Below are 27,242 nucleotides of genomic sequence, written 5' to 3' on the forward strand. Positions count from 1 at the left end.
AAGCCAGTCACAGTCACAGCCCTTAAGACTAAACAACACACCTGATACACTTGTAATAGGTGATGCTATCGTCAGGCACACTGACGTCCCGCTCACCAGGCTGAACAAGGAGAGGGCCATGGTGAGCAGCCTGTCGGGCGCTAGGATCCGCCACATAACACAAGCACTCAGGTCACTCCAAGGCAAGTACAAATATGACTCAGTCATTGTCCATGCTGGTGTGAATGACCTGAGATGTACCTCCCTGGACTACATGAAAAGAGACATAAAGCAGCTCTCTGAGCATGTAGCCCAGGCCGGTATGACCCTGACCTTGAGTAGCATCTTACCCTCACCAAGAATGATGCCACAATATGAAGACAAGATGATCAATTTCAACAATTGGCTTAAGTACTGGTGTCATTCAAAGGGGATCCAATGCCTGTCAACTTGGGATGATATGCTCGACAAGCCACGATGCTTTGCTAGGGACGGCTTGCACCTGTCACCCCTGGGCTTTCGGATACTGGCAAAGGCTCTTGCTACCCCCACAGTGCCTTTTTTAAGCAAGGCTCAAAAGACAAACCCACCTCCATAGGTATCACAAGGGATAAGAAACTAAGAGTAATGCTACTCAACGCCAGAAGTCTAAACCTCAATTTGCATGCACTCAAAACTCTCCTTAGAATGGAGAACATCGATATCTGTGCAGTAACAGAAACCTGGTTCAGGGCTCCTGAGAGCACCCCAGCACTACCAGGTTATACCTCATACCATGCTTTTTGGCCCCAAAACTTGGACCGAACCACAAAAGGAGGGGGAGTATCGATATTCATCAAAGATACCCACACCTCCAGGTTGGTGGCAAAGCACGAAGCATCAGAGACTATCCATGTGCAACTAACAGTGGGTAAAACTGCCTTCCAGTTTATAGCCTGCTACAGACCACCCTCCCAAACCCAGGAACCCCACTCGGCCTTTCTGAGAACACTGGAAAATATGAAGGTCTCTCCAAACACCATTATACTGGGTGACTTCAACTACCCAAACATAGACTGGGAGCATTACTCTAGCTCCAACACCCTAGCCCAAAGGTTCCTAGAATTTATAAACTCAAATGCTATGGAACAACTTGTTACCACTCCCACAAGAGGGAAAAACATACTGGACCTGATCATCACCAACATGGGGACTCTATGCTCCAGACCAGAAGTGTATCCCTCACTAGTGAGATCAGACCATAAACTAATCTCACTGGATATTCACATCCCGACCCCACCCCCTGCCCAGAAAACCACAGTGAAAAACTTCTCTAAAGCAAATTTCACACTCCTCAAAACCGAGGTGGAATCCTTCAAAGCCCCCGGGCCTGTGGAAAATACGGCCCAGACCGCAGAATCCTTTATAAACACATTCTATGAACACCTTCAGGAATGCATGGATCATGCGATCCCAAATAAAACCAAGACCCAATCCTCCAAAGGCAGACGCCCTGTCTGGTGGACCCCAGCCATAAACAAACTATACAACAGAAGGAGGAAGCTACTAAATGATAGAGCAAAATCCCAAAAAGGGAAGGCATCACTGATCAGTATTAGCAAAAAACTACGGGCACTCATAAAATTGTCTAAGGCCAGCTTCGAGAGAAAAATTGCACAGGACACTAAGGATAATCACATGGCTTTCTTTAGTTATGTTAGGAATCTGGGTGGTAATTCCCAAATATGCTCAGAATTAATCCAAAATGACAAAAGATACACTGAACCCACAGACATTGCCAACATCCTAGCTGACAGGTTCAGTGCAAACTCCCCCCCCCACCAAAAGGGCAAATATCTATCCCAGCAGAGTGCTGCCCCCCTGACATCTCAGATGCTCAGGTAAGAGCTGCCCTCTCCAAAGCAAAAAACACAGCATCAATGGGACCAGATGGTGTCCCGGGCTGCGTCCTACATGAACTCCAAGAAGAGATAAACCCAAACATAAAACTACTGTTCAATCTCAGCCTTACTACAGGATATGCGCCCAAAGAGTGGCATACAGCAACAGTGGTCCCTCTCCATAAAGGTGGTGCCTCAACGGATCCTGGAAACTATCGCCCCATAAGCCTGACTAGCTTGGTCTGCAAAGCTATGGAAAGGATCATTATGGACCTCATAAATAAAGATATTGGGGACCTACAGACACTGGATCCTACCCAGTTCGGCTTTGTTAAGGGCAGATCCTGCCTCTTAAACCTGGTTGATTTCTTTGAAACAGTCACCAACGCCATTGACGAGGGGAAGGTGGTCCACACAGCCTACCTGGACCTCGCAAAAGCCTTTGATACAATACCCCACTCAGGCATTATAGATAAGCTTACCAGCTTAAATATAAACCCCTATGTCACTAGATGGATTGCAAACTGGCTCAAGGACAAAACCCACATGGTTAGAATTGCTGGAGCCATGTCAGACTCCAAACCAGTTACAAGTGGTGTCCCACAAGGCTCAGTCCTGGGACCTCTCTTGTTCGGTATATATTTCTCGGAGGTACAGGCCAACATGGAAGGACTGTGGCTGACCAAGTTTGTAGATGACTGCAAACTGGGTGCCATAATCGACTCTCCAACCGACACAAGCGTCCTCCAAAAGGGCCACATAGAAACAGACAACTGGTGCCAGAGCCATGGCCTCAAGCTAAATGCCAAAAAGTGTATAGTCATCCCCTTTGGCAAAAACAAAGTGCCCACAAATTACCACATAGGTAGTAATCCATTAAGTACAGAAGAAGTAATTAGGGATCTGGGGACCCAAGTTGATAGCAATCTCTCATTTGACAACCACGTGGCCAAAGTGGTTAGAAAAACATTTTATATAGCCCACCTAATCATGAAGGGATTCACATCTAGATCAGGGGAGGTCATCGTGCCTCTTTACTCATCCCTCATCAGGCCCATAATTGAGTACAATGCCCCTTTTGGGATGTACCTTACTAACACCTGCAGCAACTGGAAAGACCCCAAAAGTACCTCACCAAGAGGATCAAAGGGCTCAAACAGATGCCATATGCTGCCCAGTTAAAGAAACTCCAGCTCTACTCAGTGGCATACCACCTGTTCAGAGGCAATCTGTGCCTGATGTATAAAGCCATGTCCAACCCAGAATTAATGGACATGCTGCACCTCAGAAAATCCAAATCCCATCGAGCTACGCACTTGAGAGACTTGAACCTCAGCACTAAAATAAATAGGACATGCTGGAGGGAGAGATTCATAACCCAGAGGCTCCCTTCACTCTGGAACAAAATCCCAGTACAGGTTAGGCAGAGTCCCTCATTGACTCTCTTCAAGAGGAATCTTGATGAGTGGATGGGAGATCATAGGTTTACCCCGGGTATCACTTCTGTGTCACTGTTATACAGAGGCACAGTATACTAACCTCGAAAAAGGGCATAGCAAAATAAATTTAAAATGGGTGGCGAAAGCCAAACACATTCTGGCTAGGCTCATAAATGTCCTAGGGCAGATAGCCTAGTATGAACCTATGAACCTATGAACCTATGAGACTCTGGGTCATGACTTTCTAATTGATCAACTCATTTCTTACAATGATCCTTTTTAGTAAAAGAATGTGCACCCTTTGATTTACAAAATCTTTTGAAATGATTCCATCTCTTACATTTGTGACATTGCTGACCAAAAGCTAAGCACGTTTCTCTTTTAGTACTACAGCCAAATAGCCAGCGACACTCGTTCTGTATGAAAATCTGTAAATTCCACCACAATACAATGATATGAAGCACAATGAATATTTCTCCAATGAAAACTTCTGGTACACAGATGAAAGTCTGTTTAATTCCACAGCGTTTGTACAATATAAAACACAGCACAGTATAAGCTTCACAAGTAAAACTCCTAGCGCCTCGGCCACACTAGCCTTTACAGAGTAAAATGCTCACTCTAAGCATAGTAATTTATATTCAATTTAAAACTAATTAATCAATTAGCTATCTGAAACACTTTTTTAAAGCAAAATTAGCATCATTTTAAAACTACTATAACAAAAATTAAATAAAACTTTGCCAATGACATTCCCTGTTTTTTTTTTTTTTTCTTAACTAGTGGTCTTTAGAATGTTTGTCTTTTAGATTCATGATTACTGCCGCAATTATGACAATTAGCAATTAAACTAGGTTGGGGCCCATGCTTTGAGTTTGCTGCCTCACTCTTATGCTTCACTGAGGCTGTGCAAACTATGGAACTTGCTAGAAAGCTCTGAGATTTGCCAGTTGGTGTGTCAGAGACTACAGTTGTTGCCATGTGCCTGGACCTGTTTGTTTTAATAACATGCTGCATACTATCAACATGAGCTTTGCTGCAGTAACTTCTAAAGCTATTCTCACTTATAAGCATATTTGTGTACTTTTCTGTGAGCTCATATAGCTGACAAATCTCAATGGCCTTATTCAAAGTTAAATCACTGTCACGAAGCAAAATCTTTCTCACAGCATCATCTTTAATACCACACACAAGTCTGGCCTTTATCAACTCATCCCTTAAATCACCAAATCTGCATGTTTTAGCTTTATTCTCAGGTCAGTTATATATGCTGCAAAAGTTTCACCAGACTTTTGATCTTTTGTGTAAAATAAGTGCCTTTCCATTGTAATGTTGGTCTAGGGGCTACACATTTCTCTAAATTTACGTTTTAAGCACTCAGGTTCCTCCCGTGACTCAGCCAGTACAACAATACGACAGTTTTCCCCCTCTCCAGCATTGATAGCAGGTGCATACACAAATGAACGTTCCCTTTCAATGACTTCTGATCCAGCTAAATTAAGTAGAATAAATGCCTTTGTACGGCCATCTTTATCAGAAAATACAACCTGTATGAAAATGTCATACTCTTGTCAAACACTCTCCAGTTCTCTGTAATAATATTATCAAACACTAGTGGACCTTGTTTTCGAAATCCTTCAGCCATGCCAACAAAGTATGCACAAACACACTGAAAATACGGCCCTTGTATTTATTTATGAACAAGTTATCTCTATGCAGCTTACAGTAACACACAAATGCACAATAAACTCTTCGAAATACTGTACTTTGTGAAATATGTTCTGAAATGGCTGAATTTGTGAAATAACTTTACTGTAACACTGCACAAACATGCAAACACTTCATACACTTTTGATAACTCAGATAGCTTCAGTTAATACGAAACATATGGATCTGCAAAGCATGTATTGAAAAATGTGGTTGTTTCTCTTTATTTTATTTGTTTTATGCAATTCAGTCTTTTATTTCATACATTTTCTGTAGTAATTTGAATGATTCTAGCAATATCATACATTTCAACTTAATTTAATATCATTTAGAGTGGTCTGTATGCTTCATTTCATACTTTACAAATAAGAAATAGGTTGAGCAAGTTTAACATTAGAAATTCGTACCTGACCTGTTTTTTGCAGATTATACTTGTAGCAAGGGCAGTCCACTCTTGTACATACCACCAACTGTGCCTAGATGCCTCACAAAGTCAAACTAGAGAAACTGGAGTTCTTTCTGGCCATTAGATATGCTGTTTCTGACACCATGTTACCTGTCCCTCTACACTTAGAAGACAAGCAGGCAGAGTAGTTCATTTAAGATGCTTTATTATATAGAAACACATCAGGATGGATAGCAGCATCAATAAACATAAACAAACTGATTAACAGACAGAGCTTACACACATGCATGCTTACATCTCAACAGCTGACTGCAAAGTGGCACTCTGTCCCTGCATGTGCCCAGTAATCCATACACTTAGTACATGTCCGCAGGAGGTTTCTAAAAGAGATATGTACACTGATCTACAACCACATCCCAGCCTAAACTCATAGAAATACCACCCTCTAACCTAACACTTGCCAACTTAAAATATCCCAAAACCTTTCTAAATTCAAGAAAGACTCCTGCATCAGTCAAATAAAAGCCACTAATTGGTTTTCCAAAGCAGTCAATACTTTTAATACCTTATTCGTTCATACTTTAAATAGCTAGTGTTCATTAGCTATTTAAGTGACAAGCTCCAGTCTGTAAACTGTCAGAATATTCTCTCTGCCTACCTATACATTTCCACTGGTGTACCCCAAGGCTCTGTTCTTGGTCCCCTCCACTTTAATACAAGCACAATGACCTCTAGACCTCCACAGGTCCAGGCTCTCTTATACAATATACTTATGATTCCATGGTTCTGCGTACATCTAATAATCTGTCTCATGTCCTCCATACTACACAAGAAGCTTTTTCCTCAGTTGAGAGATGGCTCCATAATGCCCAACTACTACTCAACCCAAATAAACAAAGTTACTGCTATTTTCCCCAAATCATACATGCCTGACTAAGCAGATTTCAAAATCTTTTCACTAAACAAAACTGAAATTGAAGTCACCCATAAAAAACCTATTGGAGTGATTATATATGATACCCTTTAACTTGACCTGCATGTTCAAGATAACATAAAAAAGACCCATCGAAAATTAAGAATGCTCTGCAGGCATAAAAAATGTCCTTAATAACATCACCAAAAGTACTCTTGGCACTACCTACTTATTCCCATCTCTCTTATACTGTGCACCCATCCTAAATAGCCTTGAACCAACTGGTGAATACTTTAACTATTGACAAACATTTGCATTCTGTATTTTTATTGATATTTCTTTACTGGGATAATTGGACTGAGCAAAAACCTGTTTTCAGGGGAGACCCAGGGAGAAAACCTACACAGAATACATGTTACAACACCAGTAGATCAATACAATTCAGAATAAGATATACAATGGTCAGAAAAAAATATAAACATCAAACAAATCTATAGAAAAATATACAAGATAAATGCTTTTGAGATAAATTAGTATGAAAAAAGAGGAAATTTTACAATATAAATGCAAAATGAGTATGAAAATGAGTAGAACTGAAGTTGTGAATTTTTTACTTACTTAATATGTTATTTTGCTGTATTAGATTTTGTAATAACTTTGTTATTTAAATGTAACCATATTATGCCAAATGTGGACCTCTTCTTCCTAGCCCTCCACTGGCAATGGTACATTATTCCAGTTGGGCTTTCCCACCAAGCAAATGTCAAATAAATAAATGAATAAAAGTATATGCACGAAGCCCCTTATGTTACTTTTCATGTCTGTGAGAGATGTATAGGGTGGCCAGGACATTTTAACTGTGACACTAAAGAGAGATTAGCCCAAACTCCCAACTTCCCCAAAGCATTGTGTGGTTCAGAGACTTAACTGGGGGCACTCAGTATTGCAAATGAAGGTGGAATGTTTCAAAGCCTGTACCTCTCATTAACAAGTCCAACCTTTAGTCCTTTGTACTAACTGCCAGACATTCATTTCATATTCCTGTAGGCTCATGGTGCATGCCCAGTTATAACAAACATATGGCATTTTGTTGCTTGAATTTGCCATACTTGTCCAAACCACAGGTAGCAGATGTAAACATTGTTGGCTTCCTGCTATTGAGTATGCAACCTTTAAATTTATTTTCTTGTACAGTGTTATGTACCACTGCAGCCTCTCTAACCAATTGTGCCTTTACTTCTCAGGACATGTTCAAAGGTTAAATATGTTTCTGGCAGCAAATTTGCTTGAATGTGATTTGTTGTGATTTCTCTGTACAGTTACAGCTCTGGACTATTTTTAAAAACTCATTGATTTTCTTGACTTGAGAAATTAAAAGTTTTTGTCTTGCCTCACTCACTATGTTTAGTGTCAGAATGATCTTTTAACAAGCTCACCAGTTACATTTTAAGTTTTTACTAAGTTTCTTGGGAGTCAGAAGATTTTCCTTTAGACTGTAAGTCATAGCTCCTACTGCATTTGTGAGAATAACTTTTTTACTTCAATTGTATTTTTCCCATATCTGGACATTTACATTACTTCACGACACCCATGTTGACGGACAATAGAGGTATGACTGCTGAATCCTACACAAATGCACTTTATAAGCACTTACATGAGTGCATGGATCGTGCAATCCCTAACAGAACCAAGATGCTATCCTCCAAAAAAAGGAAGCCAAGCTGGTGGTCCCCTGCCATAAACAAACTCTACAACAGAAGAAAGAAACTGTTGCAAAAAAGAGTAAAATCCCATGATTGGAGAAACTCCCTGGTCAGCTTCAGTAAGAAGCTGAGATCCCTCATAAAATCCTCCAAAGCTAGTTATGAAAACAAAATCACCACTGACTCTAAAGACAACCACAAAGCATTCTATAGCTATGTCAAGAATCTCAATGGCAACATTCAGATCTGCTCTGAGTTGCAGCACAATGGCACGAAATATACAGAACCAACGGATATTGCCAACATCCTGGCAGATAGGTTCAGTGCTAACTTTACCCCTCTGTCATCCCCTAAATGGCCCATCTCTACACCAGAAGAATGCAAAGTTCCTGTAATCACGGCTGCACAGGTAAAAAACACACTATCCAATGCCAAGAACACAGCATCCATGGGACCTGACAACATCCCAGGCTGTGTACTACATGAACTATAGAACGAACTGGCACCCCACCTAAGTCCCATGTTCAATCATAGCCTCACCTCAGGCTATGTGCCCACTGAATGGCGCACAGCGACAGTTATCCCACTCCACAAAGGGGGAGCCACCACAGACCCCGGAAACTACAGCTCAATTAGCCTAACGAGCCTGGTCTGCAAGGCTATGGAGCGTATCATCGTGGAACTTATAAACAATGACATTGGTAATCTCCAAACTCAGGACCCCATCCAGTTCGGGTTTGTAAAAGGCAGATCATGTCTCCTAAACCTGATAGACTTCTTTGAAGCAGTCACCAAAGCCGTAGATGAGGGTAAGGTGGTTCACACAGCCTATCTAGATCTCACCAAGGCTTCTGACACCATCCCCCACTCTGGAATTATAGATAAACTCACTAAACTAGGTATAAATCCCTATGTCACAAGATGGGTTGCCAAATGGCTCACTGACAGAACCCACACTGTGAAAGTAGCAGACGCCAAATCCAGCTTCAGACCAGTGACAAGTGGAGTACCACAGGGTTCAGTCCTGGGTCCTCTGAAGCACAGGCCAACACAGAAGGTCTTTGGCTAATGAAGTTCGCAGATGACTGCAAACTAGGATCTAATCAAAACTCCAAAAGATGTGGACATCCTACAAAAGGGCCTTGCTGAGACAGATGCCTGGTGTTAAAGCCATGGCCTCAAGCTCAATGCCAAAAAGTGCATTGTTATTCCTTTTGGTAAAAACTCAGTACCCATGAACTACCACATAGGTGGCAGTCTACTTAACACCGAAAGTGTGATAAGAGACCTTGGGACACAGGTGGACAGTAGTCTCTCCTTTGATAATCACATCGCCACAGAAGTCAGGAAATCCTTCTATGTGGCACACCTCATCACAAAAGGTTTCTCATCCAGGAAAAAAGAGGTCATTGTTCCCCTCTACTCGTCACTCATTAGACCCATTATAGAGTACAATGCCCCTTTTGGTATGTACCTCACAAGACATCTACAACAACTAGAAAGGCCACAGAAATACCTCACAAAGAGGATTACTGGCCGCAAAGAGATGCCCTATGCAGACCGTCTCAAAAAACTGCAGCTTTACTCCGTTGCATATCGCCTACTCAGAGGCGATCTCTGCCTAACACACAAAGTTATGTGAAACCCAGAGCTTTTAGACATGCTCCACTTAAAGAAATCCCAATCCGTATGAGCTACATGCTCTAGGGACCTAAACCTCATCACCACAATAAACAGAACATGCTGGAGGGATAGATTCCTGTCCCAGAGACTTCCCATACTTTGGAACAAACTACCTATCTATATCAAACAAAGCTCCTCATTAGCACTGTTCAAGAAAAATCTTGATGACTGGATGAGAGATAGGAAATTCACCCTGGGGAACACTTCTGTGGCTCTGCTCGACAGTGGCACAGGAAAATAATTTTCTTGGGTGGCGAAAGCCAGGGTACCTTTGGCTAGGCTTATATAGGCCCTAGGGCCAATAGCCTAGTACCTACCTATGAAACTAAGCACAAAGTGCCTGTAGTTCCCATTTTTAATTTTCTTTGTTTCATTTTTCAATGTCCTTTCCCCAGTCCTTGAACCCCTGATCATCTAAAGTCAGATGTTATGTCTTGGATAGAAAGTCAAACTTTTTTTACTCATTCCAAAGCTTTAATATATGATCCATAGTGCACAGAAGTAACACATTAACAGAATGAAACTGGACTGCAAATAAACATTATCTGCTTTTGTGAAGTATACTGAAATATTTTATGCTTCAGCGTACATCACAAAAGCAAATGCTGTCTAATGCCATTTTCTAGTATAGCCAGGAAAATACTGTAGCAGAAGAATAAAAACACAAGATAGTGCAGTGATCCTTCTCTTCTCATCTGAGCCAAACATGGTGTCTTCCAACAGTGAAGCATTACCACTATGACTAAGCTTAATTGACTGGGAGTAAGGCATATGGAAGGTCATTATCTACAGGGAAGGAAACATGGCTGATGTGCGCCTACTTCTCTGCAAATGCTAACTGACTTCATGCAACTTAAATATATTGCTGATCAGTAAGACTTTTGTGGAACAGTTGTGATGCCACATAAATATCCAAACTGTTTGCCTGCTGATGCCAGTTTTTTTGTCTAAGTAGCTTTCTAAAAATATCTTAAGCCAGGCTTGTTCATTCTAAAGAACAATACAGAAGATCATGATCGGGTCTCCAATTGTAACCACATTATTATGTGTCTGAAACATGTATGCAAAGAAATTCATGTTGAGAGTGAAGCTTAAGAGGTGAACCTTGGTATCGGTGTCATGAATGCATAATGAAGGGTAACAACTGGAGTTCCAGTCATAACACTTTGTAATGTTGGATGGCGCAGTGGCGCAGTGGTTGCATTGTCTCTTCACAGTAAGAGGTTCTCCAGTTTGATTTTCGGCTGGGGTGCTTTCTCTGCGGAGTCTGAATGTTCTTCCTGTATTCATGTGGGTTTCCTTAGGGTGCTCCAGTTTCTTCCCATGTTATAAAGACATGCATCTGGAGCATTTCTCCCTGGGCCTCCACTGAAAATTGGCTTCATTCCAAGTTGGACTTTCCTGGTAAACAAATGTAAAATAATAAATAATAATAATAATGCATGGAGCGTCATTTATTCCATGTACTACTGGTTACAGGGGAAAAAAGCAAAACATGTTTTGCTGGCTTTCAAAGCCATAAAACACTTAGTGAGTATTGTTAAAAAGACAGTGTAGCACATCCTACGTTAGGGAAGGAAAGATACGGACAGATTTTTGGCAGAGACATCAGACTGAAAGAAAGCTATTTTTAATTCTGCTACTGTTGTTTGCTGGCCAGTAGTGTTAGTTTTACTACCTGGCATGATACTCGAGCTTAACAGCTTAAGCAGGGGTGCTTAGCAATTGTTAAGGCCAGGTCTCATGCTACAGAAACAGTTAACTGGTTTGTCTTTTTTGTGATATTGGAGTATAATCACTACACCCCATGTAGTACAAAAGATTTTGCACAAGATAAGGGGCAGCCCTTCAGACGTATACAACACAACAGGCCTTGCACATAATATTAACTGCTATGGCAGGAACATTGTTGTGTTAAACAAGCATTCCAAGACAGAGATATTTGTTGGCCAAAATTATTTTCCTACACATCTGAATGAAATGTATGACCATCTGCAGTAGTGAAAAATGCTTACCTCTGTGCATAAGCCATTCCCGGACTGTCTCTGTGACATCGAATGATATCCATTCATTCTCTCCTTTGGTTAAAACATTTCTTCCACTTATATAACGCTGGTTTGAGATGTAATTGTTTTCTCTTAGCACCTAAGGAAAAAGCAGAGCAGGTCTGATTAAGAACAAGATTGTCAAACAACATGGGTGATTTGCCACTACTTCTGTAAACAACCACAATTTTATGAAAAATGAACCAAAAATATAAGGCAAAAATCTGGACATTCTGCGAAAATCTGTACAGTTGAGAGGCATGTCTATGCATGTGCCAAAAACTGGGTTTAAGAACCATAATTCTTTACATGTTGATTACTTAACACTGACAGTCCACCAAAAAAAAAGTATTTGTGCCTATTTGTTGCACTAAGTTCACAATCTAATAGTAATTGCAATTTGCATAACTATAATGCTTTCACCCATTAAGCAACATACTATCAAAATGACAGTTTGAGGAACATTTACAGAACTCCTGACAGATTGCAAACTAATGCTCTGAACAAGAGTAAAGGTATTTTTTTATCTCATTTCATTAGTTTAATCAATGGTTAAGGGCAAACATGCTACAGATAATGAAACCATAGTCCACTAACGAATGTTATGAAACCAGCAGCTACTACCCTCTTGCACACACGCACATGCATGACACACTCACCCTTTCTCTCTCAAAGAATAAGATGCTGCAAGTTTTCCAGGTTCCCATTTTTTTCAGCTCAATCAATTGCTGATTGCCTTGACAAAGTGTAAATAATAAATCAAATGAAAACTGCTAAAAAGGCAAAATAATTGATTTAATGCAAAAATACATCCACACAGTAAGCATTTTTGTATAAACACATAGATGGCAGCCTGTAAAGCAAAGTCAACTGAACTGTTTTATAATGCAAAAACACATGACTATAGTCACATGATTGATGATATAATTTCCTTCTTCTCAAAAAGAATACTGTCACAATATTAATTATGTAATGTTCTTTTCAAGAAAATTTTGAGTTTTTCTGAATGTTTTAAACATGGAAATAGGGGTGGACAATCCTAGAATGTTTGAAAAAGAGCCAAGCCTGGGCCAAGCCAAGGGTCTGGATTGACTCTTAGAGCCAATTAAGCTAAAAGCAGGGGGGGTTAAGGAGCAGCACTGAGCTCCAACCACATCTGCAGAAATGCGCACAGAAACAGAACACACACACACACACACACACACACACACACACACACACACACACACACACACACACACACACACACACACACATATACTTTGCCCCTATGAAGCCAGCTTCATAGTTAGTTTCTTTCACACAAAAGCCACCTGCTCTCCCCTCAAAAAAAACTGTTAGCCACTCTGCATATGTTTCACTTACCTGACTATGAAGAAAGGGAAACAGTAATGATGTATTTTAATCTGATACTCGCAGACACAAACATTGTCCTCTCCCTTCAACATACTACAGCTCCCTGATCAACAGTGTTAGTATAAATGCCCTGTATCTTTGCACACAACCTACTTCCACCCAAAAAATAACCAACTTCTCTACCACTGATGTCAACTTTGATGAAGGTTAATATAGCCATCTCATACTCTTAGCTCATCAAGTAGGGACAAAGCCCAAAATGGTGCTGTTGTATACAATAACAGGTTTTGTGTCATTGGGTGTCTCTAATCCTTAACAGTTTATCAGAATACTAATAAGTTTATGAGGAACAGTCAAAAATAAGAGACAGTCTGTGGTATCAGGGAGAGTTGAAAGGTATGAGCCACTGGTTAATGCATTCTAACTTTGTTTTCATACATGTGTAGATGTTCCTCCACCCACAGCAAGTCATGTCAATAGCCATTTTACTGCCTTTTGTTTTTTACACTCAGATTACCTCCCTCAGTCCCAGAAGTAAAGGGCTCAGTGCTACATTCTCTCATGTTGTTATGCACTGCTACAAAATATCAGCCCTAATTCACTGTAACTAATTATTGGTCAATTCTCTGCACAACTCTCAATCTTCATCTTAACAACGTGGTACACTGTCTGTCATAACAAGAGCAAATAGATAAGTGGGGAGCATTTCCAATGTCTGCATATTTTAAATACATACGTTCTGCTTTACATACATCAATCAATCATACAAGGGTTAGCCAGCAGTGTGCCCACATCTCTACCCCTTACTGCTTTTGACTGCATCGGCTACAGAAATGGCACATGATTACATTACAAATATAAAAGTCCAATTCCTCAAAAAAAACCTCAGCCTGTAGCTTGTCCCCCTTTCTGTCACTGCCAAATACAGTACAGAGGTCACTAGTCCCCAGCATCAAAATACAGTTCAGCCTGTCCACCTGTCTATCTTTGTTAAGCAGACTACAGAAATCATCACTCTCCTGCTTAGAAAAATAAATAAATAAATAAATTAATAAATAAAAACACAGTTCAGCTTGCAAATTGTCCACCTCTCTGCCTGATATAGGTACTAACATAATCTGCAGGTTTCTTTTAAATAAATATTATTTAGCTGTCCTCCAGAAAACAAAACAAATTAGCAATTTATTTTTATCTAACATAACTCCAATAAAAATTAAAGTGGATCTCCACCAAGCAAAACAGCACATACTAGGTGTTCAACAGGCTAATGGAAGCTTCTTGTATTGTCTGTCAGAAACTACAGAGTTCACCACAGATCCTTTAATGAATTAAAATTCTCCAGTCATTATCCCAAGACTATCTTCTTCTTGAATGCTTTCTGAAAAAAACAGGTATTTCTAGCAGGAGACCAGCAATTTAAATTGCTTTATGCAACACTATGTGTAACTCCCCGACAAGGTTTAATTAGCAGGTTGGACCTAACAGAGAAAGCGACCAGAGCCTGCAGGTACAGTCTGAGAAAAAAAGAAAAAAAAAGCCAGCTCACTGGTAACACCCCCAACAAAAGTTCAGTCAGTTACTCACAGGTTGCAGATCTCAAAACACTGTAGTGTGTGTGTGTGTGTGTGTGTGGGGGGGGGGGGGGTTGGCTTGGCTCATTCTTGGCTCTTCTCCATGCCATAACACAAGTCAGTGCTGAGTTTATTTTTGATCTGCATCAAGTCTAACCTGCCAAGAATATTCTTCAAGTCCAGTTCATCATCTGTATCCAGCATTACTTTTAAGGTTATTAGCTACATCAATTACAGAAAATAAAAGATGTTTATCCTTTCCACACACCTCTGTATTTCTATATAGAGCATTAATATTGCCATTTATATTCATAGTATGCATTTGCTCATATATAATAAAATGAACCTCTCTAGATGTTTTCCCAATATAAAGAGTCATACTGCACTTTGTACAAGTTGATAAAGAAACAATGTATCTTGATATACAAGTAAATACACAGTTCCTACAGCTTACTGGTATTAGGCCAAAGCCTAGAACTCTGCTCTTCTCTTCTAGGTTTGTAAATAAGCTGAAAGGCCTAAATGTAGGCCATTATATTGTAAAATGGATAGCACACTGGCTAATAAAAACAACATACACTTTTACAGTAACAGCTGCCATTTCAGAAAGCAAAGAAATTACTAGTAAATGCCCTCAAAGCTCAGCAATGGGGCTCCTTATGACATGCGGCTAATGAAATCTACCAAATAACTGCAAGATGGCTGTTGCCATTCACTCATCATCTGATACCATCATCATCATCATTATCCTCAGCCTTGTTTTTCCCATTTTCTACATGGCGTCAGGGTGTTATGTCAACTGTCGCCACCTCTCTCAATTCAGTGTTACTCTCCTACCTACTTCAACAATTATAACTGACTGTCACAGATCTTCTCTCACACAATCCAGCCATCTCTTTGCTGGACACCTTAATTTCCTTTTATCTTCTTCCTGTCTGTCCCAAGTCTTTGTCATCAGATTGATCTGCTTTTCTGCACATGTGCCCAAACCACTGTAATATATTGTCTTTGATCTTCTATGCCATAGGAGCTACTTTGGCTTCTGCAATGATGTCCTCATTTCTTCATCTGTTCCACAGTGTGCACCCTACCACCCATCTCAGGCACTTCACCTCCATCACCTCTTGCATCCTTAACTGTTCTGCATTTACTGCCCAGGTTGGTGTACCATGCAGTAGTACTGGTCACAACCCTGTTTTGTATACTTTACATTTCAGCTTCTTTGTCATTCTTCTGTCATGCACTACACGTGACACTCTGTACCAACTGGCTGCAGCCTCTCTGATTCTAGCTTTGACCTCCTCATTCAAACTTCCCGTGTCCTCAACCGCCCCTCCAAAATACTTGAAGCTATTAACCTGTTCTACTATTTTCCCTTCTATCTCAATTCTCATCTTCTTTTGATTCCCCCATTTGATGCCATTACCACTGTCTTATCTGTACTCAGTTTCAGCCCATATGCCTTCAGTTTTGCATTCCATTCCCCTACTCTGTGCTGACATTCTTGGTCTGAGTTAGAGTCTGCCTGTAATGACACATCAGCTGCATACAGCAACTTTGTTGAGCTGTCCCCTTTGACCTATTTGCTAATGTAGTCCATCAGCAGTATAAACAGTAGTGGGCTCAGAGTTGAACCCTGATGCACAACCACCCGCAAGCGGAACCCCTCTGAGAGTCTGAACACTGCTTATACTTGAGTCATTAGGTCCTCGCACATAGGCTGTATACTGCCCAAATCTGTTTTCTTAGGACCTTGTCACATGCTTTCTCCAAGTCTAGGAATGTCAGGTTGGACTCTTTCATCATCTCTAGCTTCTTCTCAACTATCCAGTTTACTCCAAACATTGTGTCAGTTGTGCTGCATCCTGATCTAAATCCAAACTGGTCATCTTCCATCTTTTTTTCTACTACTCTATTTGTTTATCAGTTACCCTCTCCAGAACATTCATACAGCGTAACAGGAGTTGGATACTTCTGTACTGCCCACAGTTGTGAAGGTCTCCTTTCCCTCTATATGGTTAGGAGTATCTTCGGGAGAAATTTCTCCCCTATCTCACCAACATCTTGATCTTATCTGCAGCTGACTTCATCTGAGTTTGCTGCTTTCTCTGACTTCATTTTCCTTAATACTGTTCTTAGTTCTTCTACGATGGGCTTCTCCTCTTCTTTTGTTTTAGACTGTGTCTGGGACAGTACAACTTCTGTAGAGTTTTCTTCATTCAAATCCACTGAAAGCACTCCTTCCACTTGGCTTGGATGTCTTGTGGACTGGTGAGCAGGTTGTTAATGGCATCCCTTACAAAGAGCATCTGACTAGCTTCTTTATCTTTCTGTCCTCGCCTTGCAACCTGATAGACTTTCTTTGTGCCATTTATTGAGTCACTTTCTAGAAGCTGGTAGAGTGCCTCTGATGCCTTTTTCTTTGCTATTGCAACTTCTCTTTTTGGCTCTTTGTTAGCCAACCAGAATTCACTCAGCCTGATCCATCTTTCCTATCTCTGACTTTTCCTGCACTCCTTTCTTTAGATGACTTCCTCTACTTCTGCATTCCAACGACAGCATTCTGAGCACATACCAAAGTTCAGATGTTATTTCCTCCCAAAAAGGTGGTTGGCAATGAACCCCTGTTTGTATACAAAAGGGCAAAAAACATTAATAATATTGCAGAAACACCAAGGCTGACCTATAGTTTTAATAGGGCATATAAAGCTACCACAAAGTGTGGGGTATGTAACCAGTATAAATACATTTGTTAAAATAACCCCTTGGTGTTATAAAATGCTTTAAAAAAATGTGATATGTCTCAAAAAAGTAATTGTAATACTAAATGCATTATTTACCTTGCAATGTGCTTGAATGTCCAACTTTTTATGTTGGCAAAATGGAAAATGCATTTAAAAAGCACTATTATTTCCAAGGGCAATGTTAATGACGCCTTATTTAGGCACTCATTGAACTGTGTCCCATTTAAAAAATTTTTTTGTTTATTATTTTTGAAGAAGTTGTCCCTAACCGTAGAAGTGGAGCATGGCAGGAAAAAAATAGGGGTCTATATCATAAAGTCGAATGCTGAAAAGTCTGAAGCACAAAACTTTGAACTTCAAAGCTCAAAATCTGACAACATCGAATGTAAAATAAAAAAACACTAAATACCCAAAACAAAAAAAAATGCTCTATGCAGCCCCCCTGCACCCCCCCACACCCCTTGCTACTTAAATATACCAACTCCACGATCGCACTACAGTGCAGTAAAGGGAAATCTTCCCTTCCCGCACTCTATGGCGATCTCCGTTCTACATTTCAACGTTTTTGAACTTCGAGATTTCCAGTTCGAAGTTTTGTGCTTCTGACTTTTCAGCATTCAAAGTTATGATATAGACCCAAAAAATAGGCTATAGTGAACTTATTTGGCAGTTAAAGTTGGATGCCATGCACCTTGTTTAAATGATAATGTTTCTCTCATCCCAGTCTTAAAGCAAAGGGTAGCAAAATTATAATTAAATTATTAGTTTTAAGAATAGACTATGAATTTATTTAACTACCTGATTATTATAGTATATTTCTATTTCCTTTTAAAATGGTACTGTTTACTGTAAATTGCTTCAGTTGCTTGCTAATTGTTAAATTCTTGACCATGTGATTAATTGGATTTTATATATATATATATTGGTATTTGTAGAGTTTTATTTGATGTCTGAAATTCCATTGTCAGTGTTCTGTCTGGGATGAAAAGCATTTTGGCTTAAACAAGACAAATTTTTCATACTAATAAATATTTTTCTTTTTAAACTTCAGTCTCCAGTGGTTTGCTATTTTTTTTCACGTTTGTGGACTTTTTTTGAAGTCTCGTTTTGTGCACTTACTCTTTTTGTTTTTTGGTTACATTTTATACCCTGCCTGCACAGAATGCTGCAGTGCTCTTTATTAATTAAAGAAAAAAAAAAAGAAAGATTTTTTTTTACTTTTAAAACACTAGCAAGCAGTTGCAAAAGTCTGACCACACACAGAGTGATACAGTGCTCAGGTTTGACTACAAATGCAATACTGGCTTTTAAAAGCTGGTACTGCATTACAGATTGGGAACAGATGATTGCACCCCCCCCCACACACACACATTTTGCCCAGGGCAGTTGTCCATCTTACCCTGCTCTAGCTATGCTACTATATGTGTGTGTGTGTGTGTGTGTGTGTGTGTGTGTGTGTGTGTGTGTGTGTGTGTGTATATATATATATATATATATATATATATATATATATATATATATATATATATATATATATATATATACTCTGTGATCACACAAATTCACTTATCCCCCATTGTACAGCTATCGCCATACAAATGGTATTCTTGCACTGTCCCACATTCCTTATTTCAATGAGTAAAAAGGTCAGACAGAAAAAGCAATCAGTAAAAACTAAAAGAAAATTCTAGCCAAGCTAGAATTTCATCTGTGTGATCTCTTAAACCTCTTGTATTAGAGGCACATGGGACATATGCAAATGATCCTTAAGAACATCAGGTGTTTCAGCTCTATGGTGCTTCTGAATGTCTATGATCTTTTTTTTTTAAGTCATTTAGTAGACAAATTCAGGCCAATAAAGCCAAGCCCCACTAGTTATGGACATGCATGTTTCATCCTTGTTATGGCCTCATCAGCACAACACAAATGGACTTTTTGACTAAGCATTAGAAACACAGGACTGTTATACCCATCTGATGTCCATTACCATTAGGGTGTCTGCAAAATATACCAACTAACAAACATTCCTAACATTGTTAAGAGTCAGTTTATGCATATCTCTAGACTGTGCATGAGGGAAGATGATTATGTGGAGCAGATGAAGTCATTAAAGGACAACCGCACCCACAGACTCAAAAAACAACTTTATTTCACCATGGTTTGATGTTTCCTACATTTTAACACCACTCTGGAACTATTTACAGGTTTTTAAATATTTTCATATGCAATTTCTGAGTCTGACCACATGAGGTCTGGCATCTTGACATAATTCTGATTGTTGTCTGTCCCATCATGCAGTCCTTGTCTGTAAAATATGTCATGTATGCCTATTTCTTCCTGAAGCTCCTGTCACTGCATTGATTTTACATGCATACACTGCTGTATTTCAGTCGGTTAGTTTTAAGTAACATTTCATGCCATTCAGTGACTACTTAAAATACAAACAGTGCAAATGCCACAGAACAGACTTTCAAAGTGCTTTTTACTGCTGCTTCTTTTTGGAATGGCTAAACTGCAGTGCATTGTGAAGCCTTTGACTCATCTCCCATCCCCCTTCACACCTAATTTCCATAGCTGTCAAAGCTCTAAGGGTAATTTGAGCTGTTACCACCTGTGATTGACAGCCCACAACAGGACACTTGACTCATGTACTGTTTCCTTGTTCTAGCCTTTACTTTTTGTATGGGTAGGGAAAGGACCAGGCAGCTGTGACATCACAGCATGGTTGAGTTTTTAGGAAGGTCATGGAAATGTCAGTTTGGGGAAGGAATTGGCCAGAAAACTACCTGTATTCATAGGTGTTGATGACATCATTGAAATGGAGACTGCAGAAAGCTTACCAGGGTGGGACAAATGTTTTTTGAAAGTGAAACCACCACAGTACAGTAAGGTACTGTTCTAGTGGAGAAAAACATGTCAATTTAAAATATTCTATATGCTGTACTGCTGTTTATTCATAGCAGAGAAAGTAAATAGGGAGAAAAAGGACAGAGAAGTTGAGCATTTAATAACAGAATCCCATTGTTGTCCTTCAACTACTCAGTTTCCAGATAGAGGCTATAGTAAGAGGCTAGTTAACAGTATTAGAGATGAGGTGCAACGTAATAGGGCAAATATAACAAAACCATAGTACTCTGGTAGACAAAGCATAAACAGACTGGCAGAATTAAGGTTCAATCTAGCTTGAGATTTGTCACCAAATATATCACCAGTGTGACACATATAAATAACATTGGACATAAGAACCGGTCAATTTTAACAGTTGACCCTAAAACTGCATTATTATAGGCAATGTGCCTAGATTTAGTTATAAGAGATGTCAAATTTTGAAGGATTTACTTTGTAAGGGGCATGGCACACAGGCTTGTGCAAGTGTGAGAGCAGTTACCTATCCACATCACACGTGTAAAGCCTGTATCATGATCTCCAAGCAACAGACTTTTGAACATCCAAGTTTTAACTTTGTTTTTAAACCCAGAATTTATGTAGATTGTTATATATCAAATGTAGTTTATTTGGCGACCTGTGATGCCTGTACTTGTTTTTATGTAGGGAAAACTACACAGAAATTAAAAGAGAGAATTTTGTATCACATGTATGAGATGAGGAATATGAAAATGAACAATGCCTTGGTAAAACACATTAGTGAATATTCAGGACATAAATGTTCATTCAGAGTTTTACAAAATTTGAGTAAAAATTTTAGGGGTGGGGATGTGAATAACAAAGTTGAACAGGCTGAGTTAAATTGGATACTAAGGCTACAAGCAGACAAGATATCCAGGCATTAACAGCAGTGTTTGTTTGAAACTTACCCTCAAGGGGTGTAAATTGAAACACTGACTTCATTGGTTATTGGCTGAAATGTACCTAAAGATGTGTTTTATAAAGCTGATGTTTGTTTTCTTATGTATGGATCTGAGGAAGCAGAATATGCAAAAGTCCTTATCCTTGTTTTATTAAAGGGGCACTATCTCGTTTCTGAAATCAGCTACTTGCCTGAGTGCTTTGTTTACATTTTAGTGTTCTGTAAGGCACACGTTCACACAGAGGCAGGATTTTCAGAGAAGCTTGTTAGCATTCAGCAGAAAGCGCTAACAGTTTACAGTTTGTCCTTATGTATTTTCCTTCCCCCACCCATAGGCTATTAGATTAGTTGAATGACTGGTTTAGCGTCAGCCAGAGATGCTGTTTAGTCACACTCAGATCTGCAGCCTTTGCAGTAGTGAAATTACATCTTTAGTGTGCACTTGTTTTTTGTAAGACTTATTGGAATGATTATCCCAGCCTAGGCAATTGTATTTTCTTTTGTTTGTTTTTGTTTCATGCTTGTTGGTACGTGCTTTTTTCCTATTGCTAGTAATTACTTTTCATATAGTCAGCAATAGTGTTGCTTATTAGTGCATGTACCCATGCAGCCATATATTTCTAAGACTTTGAAAATGAATCTTGTTACTGTAATAAAGGTATCTTCCCATTAGCTGACTCACTGCAGGAATCACACAGTAACAGTGTGTATAATACTGATTCCATCCCAATGAATTTAGTTTCTTTTTCTTCCCTACATTGCAGTAAAATATTTGGATCTTTCACTCTTTTCCTGAATATCTGACTGCAGTACAGTTAACACTGGTCACCATTTGAAAATTGAGGCAAATGTCTCGATATTTCCATACATTTTCCTATCTGTGTGCATACGTATGTGTGCAATACATTATCTAACTTTATATTCATGTGGTTTTAAAACCACAGCCTTGCTATGTCTTACTGACCAGCTTGCAATTCAAGGCATTCTTCAATGTCTCTTAAATTTGTATACGATGGATATGTGATAATGCAGGTATTTTATTAAAACTTTGTATGCAGTGCACATAATTGTTCTGGTGGTGTACTTCACTGTTAATATTGGAATTCTCTTAACTTTTCTCAAACTTGTCTCTTTTGTGGCTCACACACACACACACACACACACACACACACACACACACACACACACACACACACACACACACACACACACATATATATATATATATATATATATATATATACACCCACACAAAGATATATATATATATATATATATATATATATATATATATATATATATATATATATATATATATATCTGTCTCTGAGTTTGTGTGTGTCTCTGTTTATGTATACAGACATACATACACCTATATGTGTGGTGTGTTGTTGGATATATACATGCACACTCTTATACACTGGCATGCAAGAGGTATTTTGAATAAGGTGACAGTATAGCTGCTCCAAACAGCATTCATATCACTGACCCATTACTGCTAGTTTTACAAGTAACAGTTTTTTTTTCCATTTGTCATATGCCACTTGACAAGAGTATTAAAAGTGTGACTCAAACTACAGAAACTACAGACCCATAAGCTTAACCAGCCTTATCTGTAAGGCCACAGAAAGAATCATCATGGACCCTATAAATAAGGACACAGGTGATCTTCAAACCCTTGATCTGACACAGTTTGGATTTGTCAAAGACAAGTCATGCCTGTTAAACCTGGTAGACTTTTTCAAAAATGTCACCAGAGACATAAATGAAGACAAATCTGTGTATACAGCCTACCTTCGACACAGTCACATTTGGGCATCATTGATAATCTCTCCCAGTTGAATATCAACCCTTATGTCATCAGGTAGGTTGCTACTTGGCTCATCAACAGATCACAGTCAGTCAGAGTTGTGCACCTTACCTCAACCAGCAGACCTGTCAGAAGTAGTGTTCCACAGGGGTCAGTACTGGGTCCTCTATTGTTTGGAATATACTTCTCAGAAGTTAAAGCCAAAACAGAGGGGCTGTAGCTGACTAAGTCTGCTGATGACTGCAAATTAGGTGCAATCACTGAATTCCCAAATGATGCCAATATACTTCAAGAGGGACTTACACAAACCAATGATTGGTGGCAAAGCCATGGACTCAAATTCATTGCTAAAAATGCATCATTCCATAATAATACCCTAATGTAATAACTCAGTAGTGAGAGACTTGGGAATGTAAGTTGACTGGAACCTAAACTTTGACCACTATGTGTTTACTGTGGTAAGGAAAACATTCTATATTGCTCACTTCATTAACAATGGTATTGCCTTAAGAGTGAAAGAGGTCCCCTGTACTCGACCCTCATCTGGCAATAATTGAGTACAATGCTCCCTTTAGCATGTACCTTACCAGACACCTGCAGCAACTTGAGATACCTCAGAGATTTCTAACAAGAAAATTCAGCGTCTCCAGCACATGTCATACATTGACAGACTGAAGTCACTGTCAGTGTACTCAGTAGCATATAGATAGCAGGAGACTTGTGCCTGGCCTACAGAGCTATTTTAGATCCAAACCTAATGAAAATGCTGCACATCCGCAAGTCAAATGGGATAAGGATCACTTGCTCCAGGGACCTTAACCTTGCCTGTGGCATAAGTAGGACCTGCTGAAGGGAGAGATATGCCTCTCAAAGGTTGCCACTCCTCTGGAATAGGCTACCAGTTCACATCAAACAGAGCCCCTCTATGGTCCTGTTTAAGTGTACCCTGGATGACTGGATGGGAAACCATAAATTCCTTGCTAGGGATTTCACCTATGACCCTCCTAGACATGGGCAGTCATTGCTAATTTGCTAACTAAGATCTTGAGTTTAGGCTAGATCCTTTATATTGGGTTTCTCTACTATTACACTGGGTAAACACAGCTAGGCTTATAAAGACCCTTGGGTCAGTTGCCTAGTAACCACCTATGAACCTATCAAGTAACAAGACTTTTCTTGCCTTCAGTCATCTAAGTTTTTAGAGATGTTAATCTTACTTGTGTGTTGGCACACTCTCAGACTGCACTGCATCTTTTCAGGATAACTGTTGCCATATCCCTAAGAATTTAGTGGGAAGAGTTATTCAGGAGGAAGCAAGCTGAGGAGCAGGTGGCCAAGAGTAATTACATGTAGACATTAATTTGCCATTACAGAGTTGGAGGGCAAACAAGGTCAACTCAAAATTGAACAAGATATGTCTAGTTCAGGCAGGGAACAATCAGCAAAAAGGGTGCAGTGAAGACTAATTAGACATTTTACACTATATTACTTTCACAGTGGCCGCAGCTCAAGGGAGTGGCACTGGAAACAGCACCAGTAGCAGTGTGGGTACAAATTCATTCACAGTATCAGTGGGCGTACTGGAAACAGCACTGGTACCAGTGTGGGTACAAATTCAGTCACAGTATCAGTGGACATACTGGAAACAGCACTGGTACCAGTGTGGGTACAAATTCATTCACAGAATCAGGGGATGTACTGGAAACTGCTCCAGTACAAGTGTGGGGACAAATTCACTCACAGTATCAGTGGATGTACTGGAAGTAGCACCAGTACCAGTGTGGGTACAAATTCACTCACAGTATCACTGGATGTACTGGAAATTGCACCAGTACCAGTGTGGGTACAAATTCACTCACAGTATCAGTGGACATACTGGAAACAACACCAGTACCAGTGTGGGTACAAATTCACACACAGTATCAGTGGAAGTACTGGAAACAGCACCAGTACAAGTGTGGGTAAAAAAGTCACAGTATCAGTAGACATACTGGAAACAGCACCAGTACCAGTGTGGGTACAAATTCACTCACAGTATCAGTGGACGTACTGGAAATAGCACCTTTACAAGTTAAGGTACAAATTCATAGTATCAGTGGACATACTGGAGACAGCACCAGTACCAATGTGTGGATACAAATTCACTCACAGTATCAGTGGACATACTGGAAACAACACCAGTACCAGTGTGGATACAAATTCATTCAGAGTATCAGTGGACATACTGGAAACAGCACCAGTACCAGTGTGGGTAAATATTCACCCACAGTATCAGTGGATGTACTGGAAACAGCACCGGCACCAATATGGGTACATATTCACTCAGAGTAACAGTGGACGTACTGGATACAAAACTGGTACCAGTGTGCATACAAATTCACTCACAGTATCAGTGGAAGTACTGGAAACAGCACCGGTACCAGTGTGGGTACAAATTCAATTGCAGTATCAGTGTATATACTGGAAGCAGCACCAGTACCAGTGTGGGTACAAATTCAGTCACAGTATCAGTGGAAGTACTGTAAACAGCACCAGTACCAGCATACATTTTGGAGAAATATCTATAAAGATCCTGAGGAACATAACAAAGATGCTAAATGGATAGAAAAAGTAAAAGAAAGAATAAGAAGTTCAAATGTACAGAATATGAAATGGGATGAAGTAATGACCAGAGAAACTGAAAAAAGATAAGACAAGATTATTATTGGAAAACCCCAGGCCCAGATGCAGTACCTAATTTCTAGCTAAAAGTATTAACATCTTTATATGAATATTTAGCCATGAGTAAGAACTATTTATATGTGCACCCCAAACAGACAACAACCGAGCTAATAAAAGGAAAAACAATAATTCTAACTTAAGAGCAAACCTGCAAGCTATCCTAAAAACCAAAGACCAATAACTTGCTTTCTGACGATCTATAAACTATACATTGGAATTGATGCTGACAGAGTTTATAGTCATTTAGAAAAAAACACTGTCAGGTAACAAAAGAAAGTCATTCGGAAATAAGGATCATTTGTTGCTAAATATAGTCATTAAGGGAAACTGTAAAAAGGGGAACAAACTAAATACAGCATGAATAGACTACAAAAAATACATTGTTCGGTATCCCACATTCATTTATGAAAGGGTGCTTAAAAATTTATAAGATACACCCTATAGTGATTGACTACATTACAGTGGCCATGAAACAGTGGCAAACCACTTTGCAGTTAAGTTACAGTAAAGGACAAATTATTATTTTAGGAATAAAAATTCAAGGGGGGTATCGATTTCTTTTGGTATTTTGGCATCATCCATGAAGACATTGGAATGCTGCTCAATGCTAGATTTATACCTGCTTGTGTCACATATTCTGAGAGCTCAATCATGTCTCTCTTCATATAATTTGTGGAAGTACGTCTCGGGTAATTTACATTCACATGGACTATAACTGAGTCATACTGCTACTTGAGGTTTAGTGACCTAAGTGCTTGCATGATATCATGAATCATGGTCACTGACAGGCAACTAACTGTAAACTTCTCCTTATCCAGCCTAGTGAGAGGAACATCGGTATGTCTCACAATAGAGTCTCCTAAGACCAAAATATTGGGTTGTGTGGTGTTACACCTCATGGGCTTGACAGTTGAGGCACAATGAGATGTGGTTTTACGTGTTGTGGTGGGAGTTGACTTCTTTTTGTGCATGCAGTGTTTTTGAGGACTGTGTTTTAGAGGACTATGAGGTTTGCGTAAGTTACATGTGAGCGCATCCTCATATGCGGATCATTGTGTTTGGTCCTTTGTATGTGCTGTGAGTGTTTTGTGCGTCTGTGTGTGTGTGTGTGTGTGTTTGTGTGTGTGTGTGTGTGTGTGTGTGTGTGTGTGTGTGTGTGTGTGTGTGTGTGTGCATGTGCGTGTGTGTGTATGTTGCTATATATACGTATATATATATATATATACATATACAATAAACTCAGTTAACTGGAAGTCAAGCAACCAGATCTCTCAAGCTCCAGAAAAAAAAAAACGAAGAAAGACAGTACAATTTTTAAGTGTTGCACTTTCTGTCCTGTCACCCTGCATAAACAACATGCCTTACATTTTTAGAGTTGTAGAGTTTTAAAAAGGAAAATAGGAATAAATTCCCTCTCTGCGACCTAAGAACAAGTCAAGCCAAACAAATAGTGTAGGGTACAGTATTAGTCAGGCCT

At 39.5% G+C, this 27,242-nt stretch overlaps 1 protein-coding gene across 2 annotated transcripts in view; it reads right to left on the minus strand.

The window, feature by feature from the left end:
- Nucleotides 1-27,242, minus strand: part of TGFB3 (transforming growth factor beta 3) — a 1,304,555-nt gene that overhangs the window by 194,524 nt on the left and 1,082,789 nt on the right. For both annotated transcript variants that reach the window (XM_044073867.1, XM_044073866.1), the window contains exon 3: nt 11,726-11,855. In XM_044073867.1, coding sequence (XP_043929802.1) covers nt 11,726-11,855 — 130 coding nt within the window. The remainder of the gene's footprint in view (nt 1-11,725; nt 11,856-27,242) is intronic.

This window comes from Protopterus annectens, chromosome 6.part0, assembly GCF_019279795.1.
Source record: "Protopterus annectens isolate FY-2018-M chromosome 6.part0, PAN1.0, whole genome shotgun sequence".
Lineage (NCBI taxonomy): Eukaryota > Metazoa > Chordata > Ceratodontiformes > Protopteridae > Protopterus > Protopterus annectens.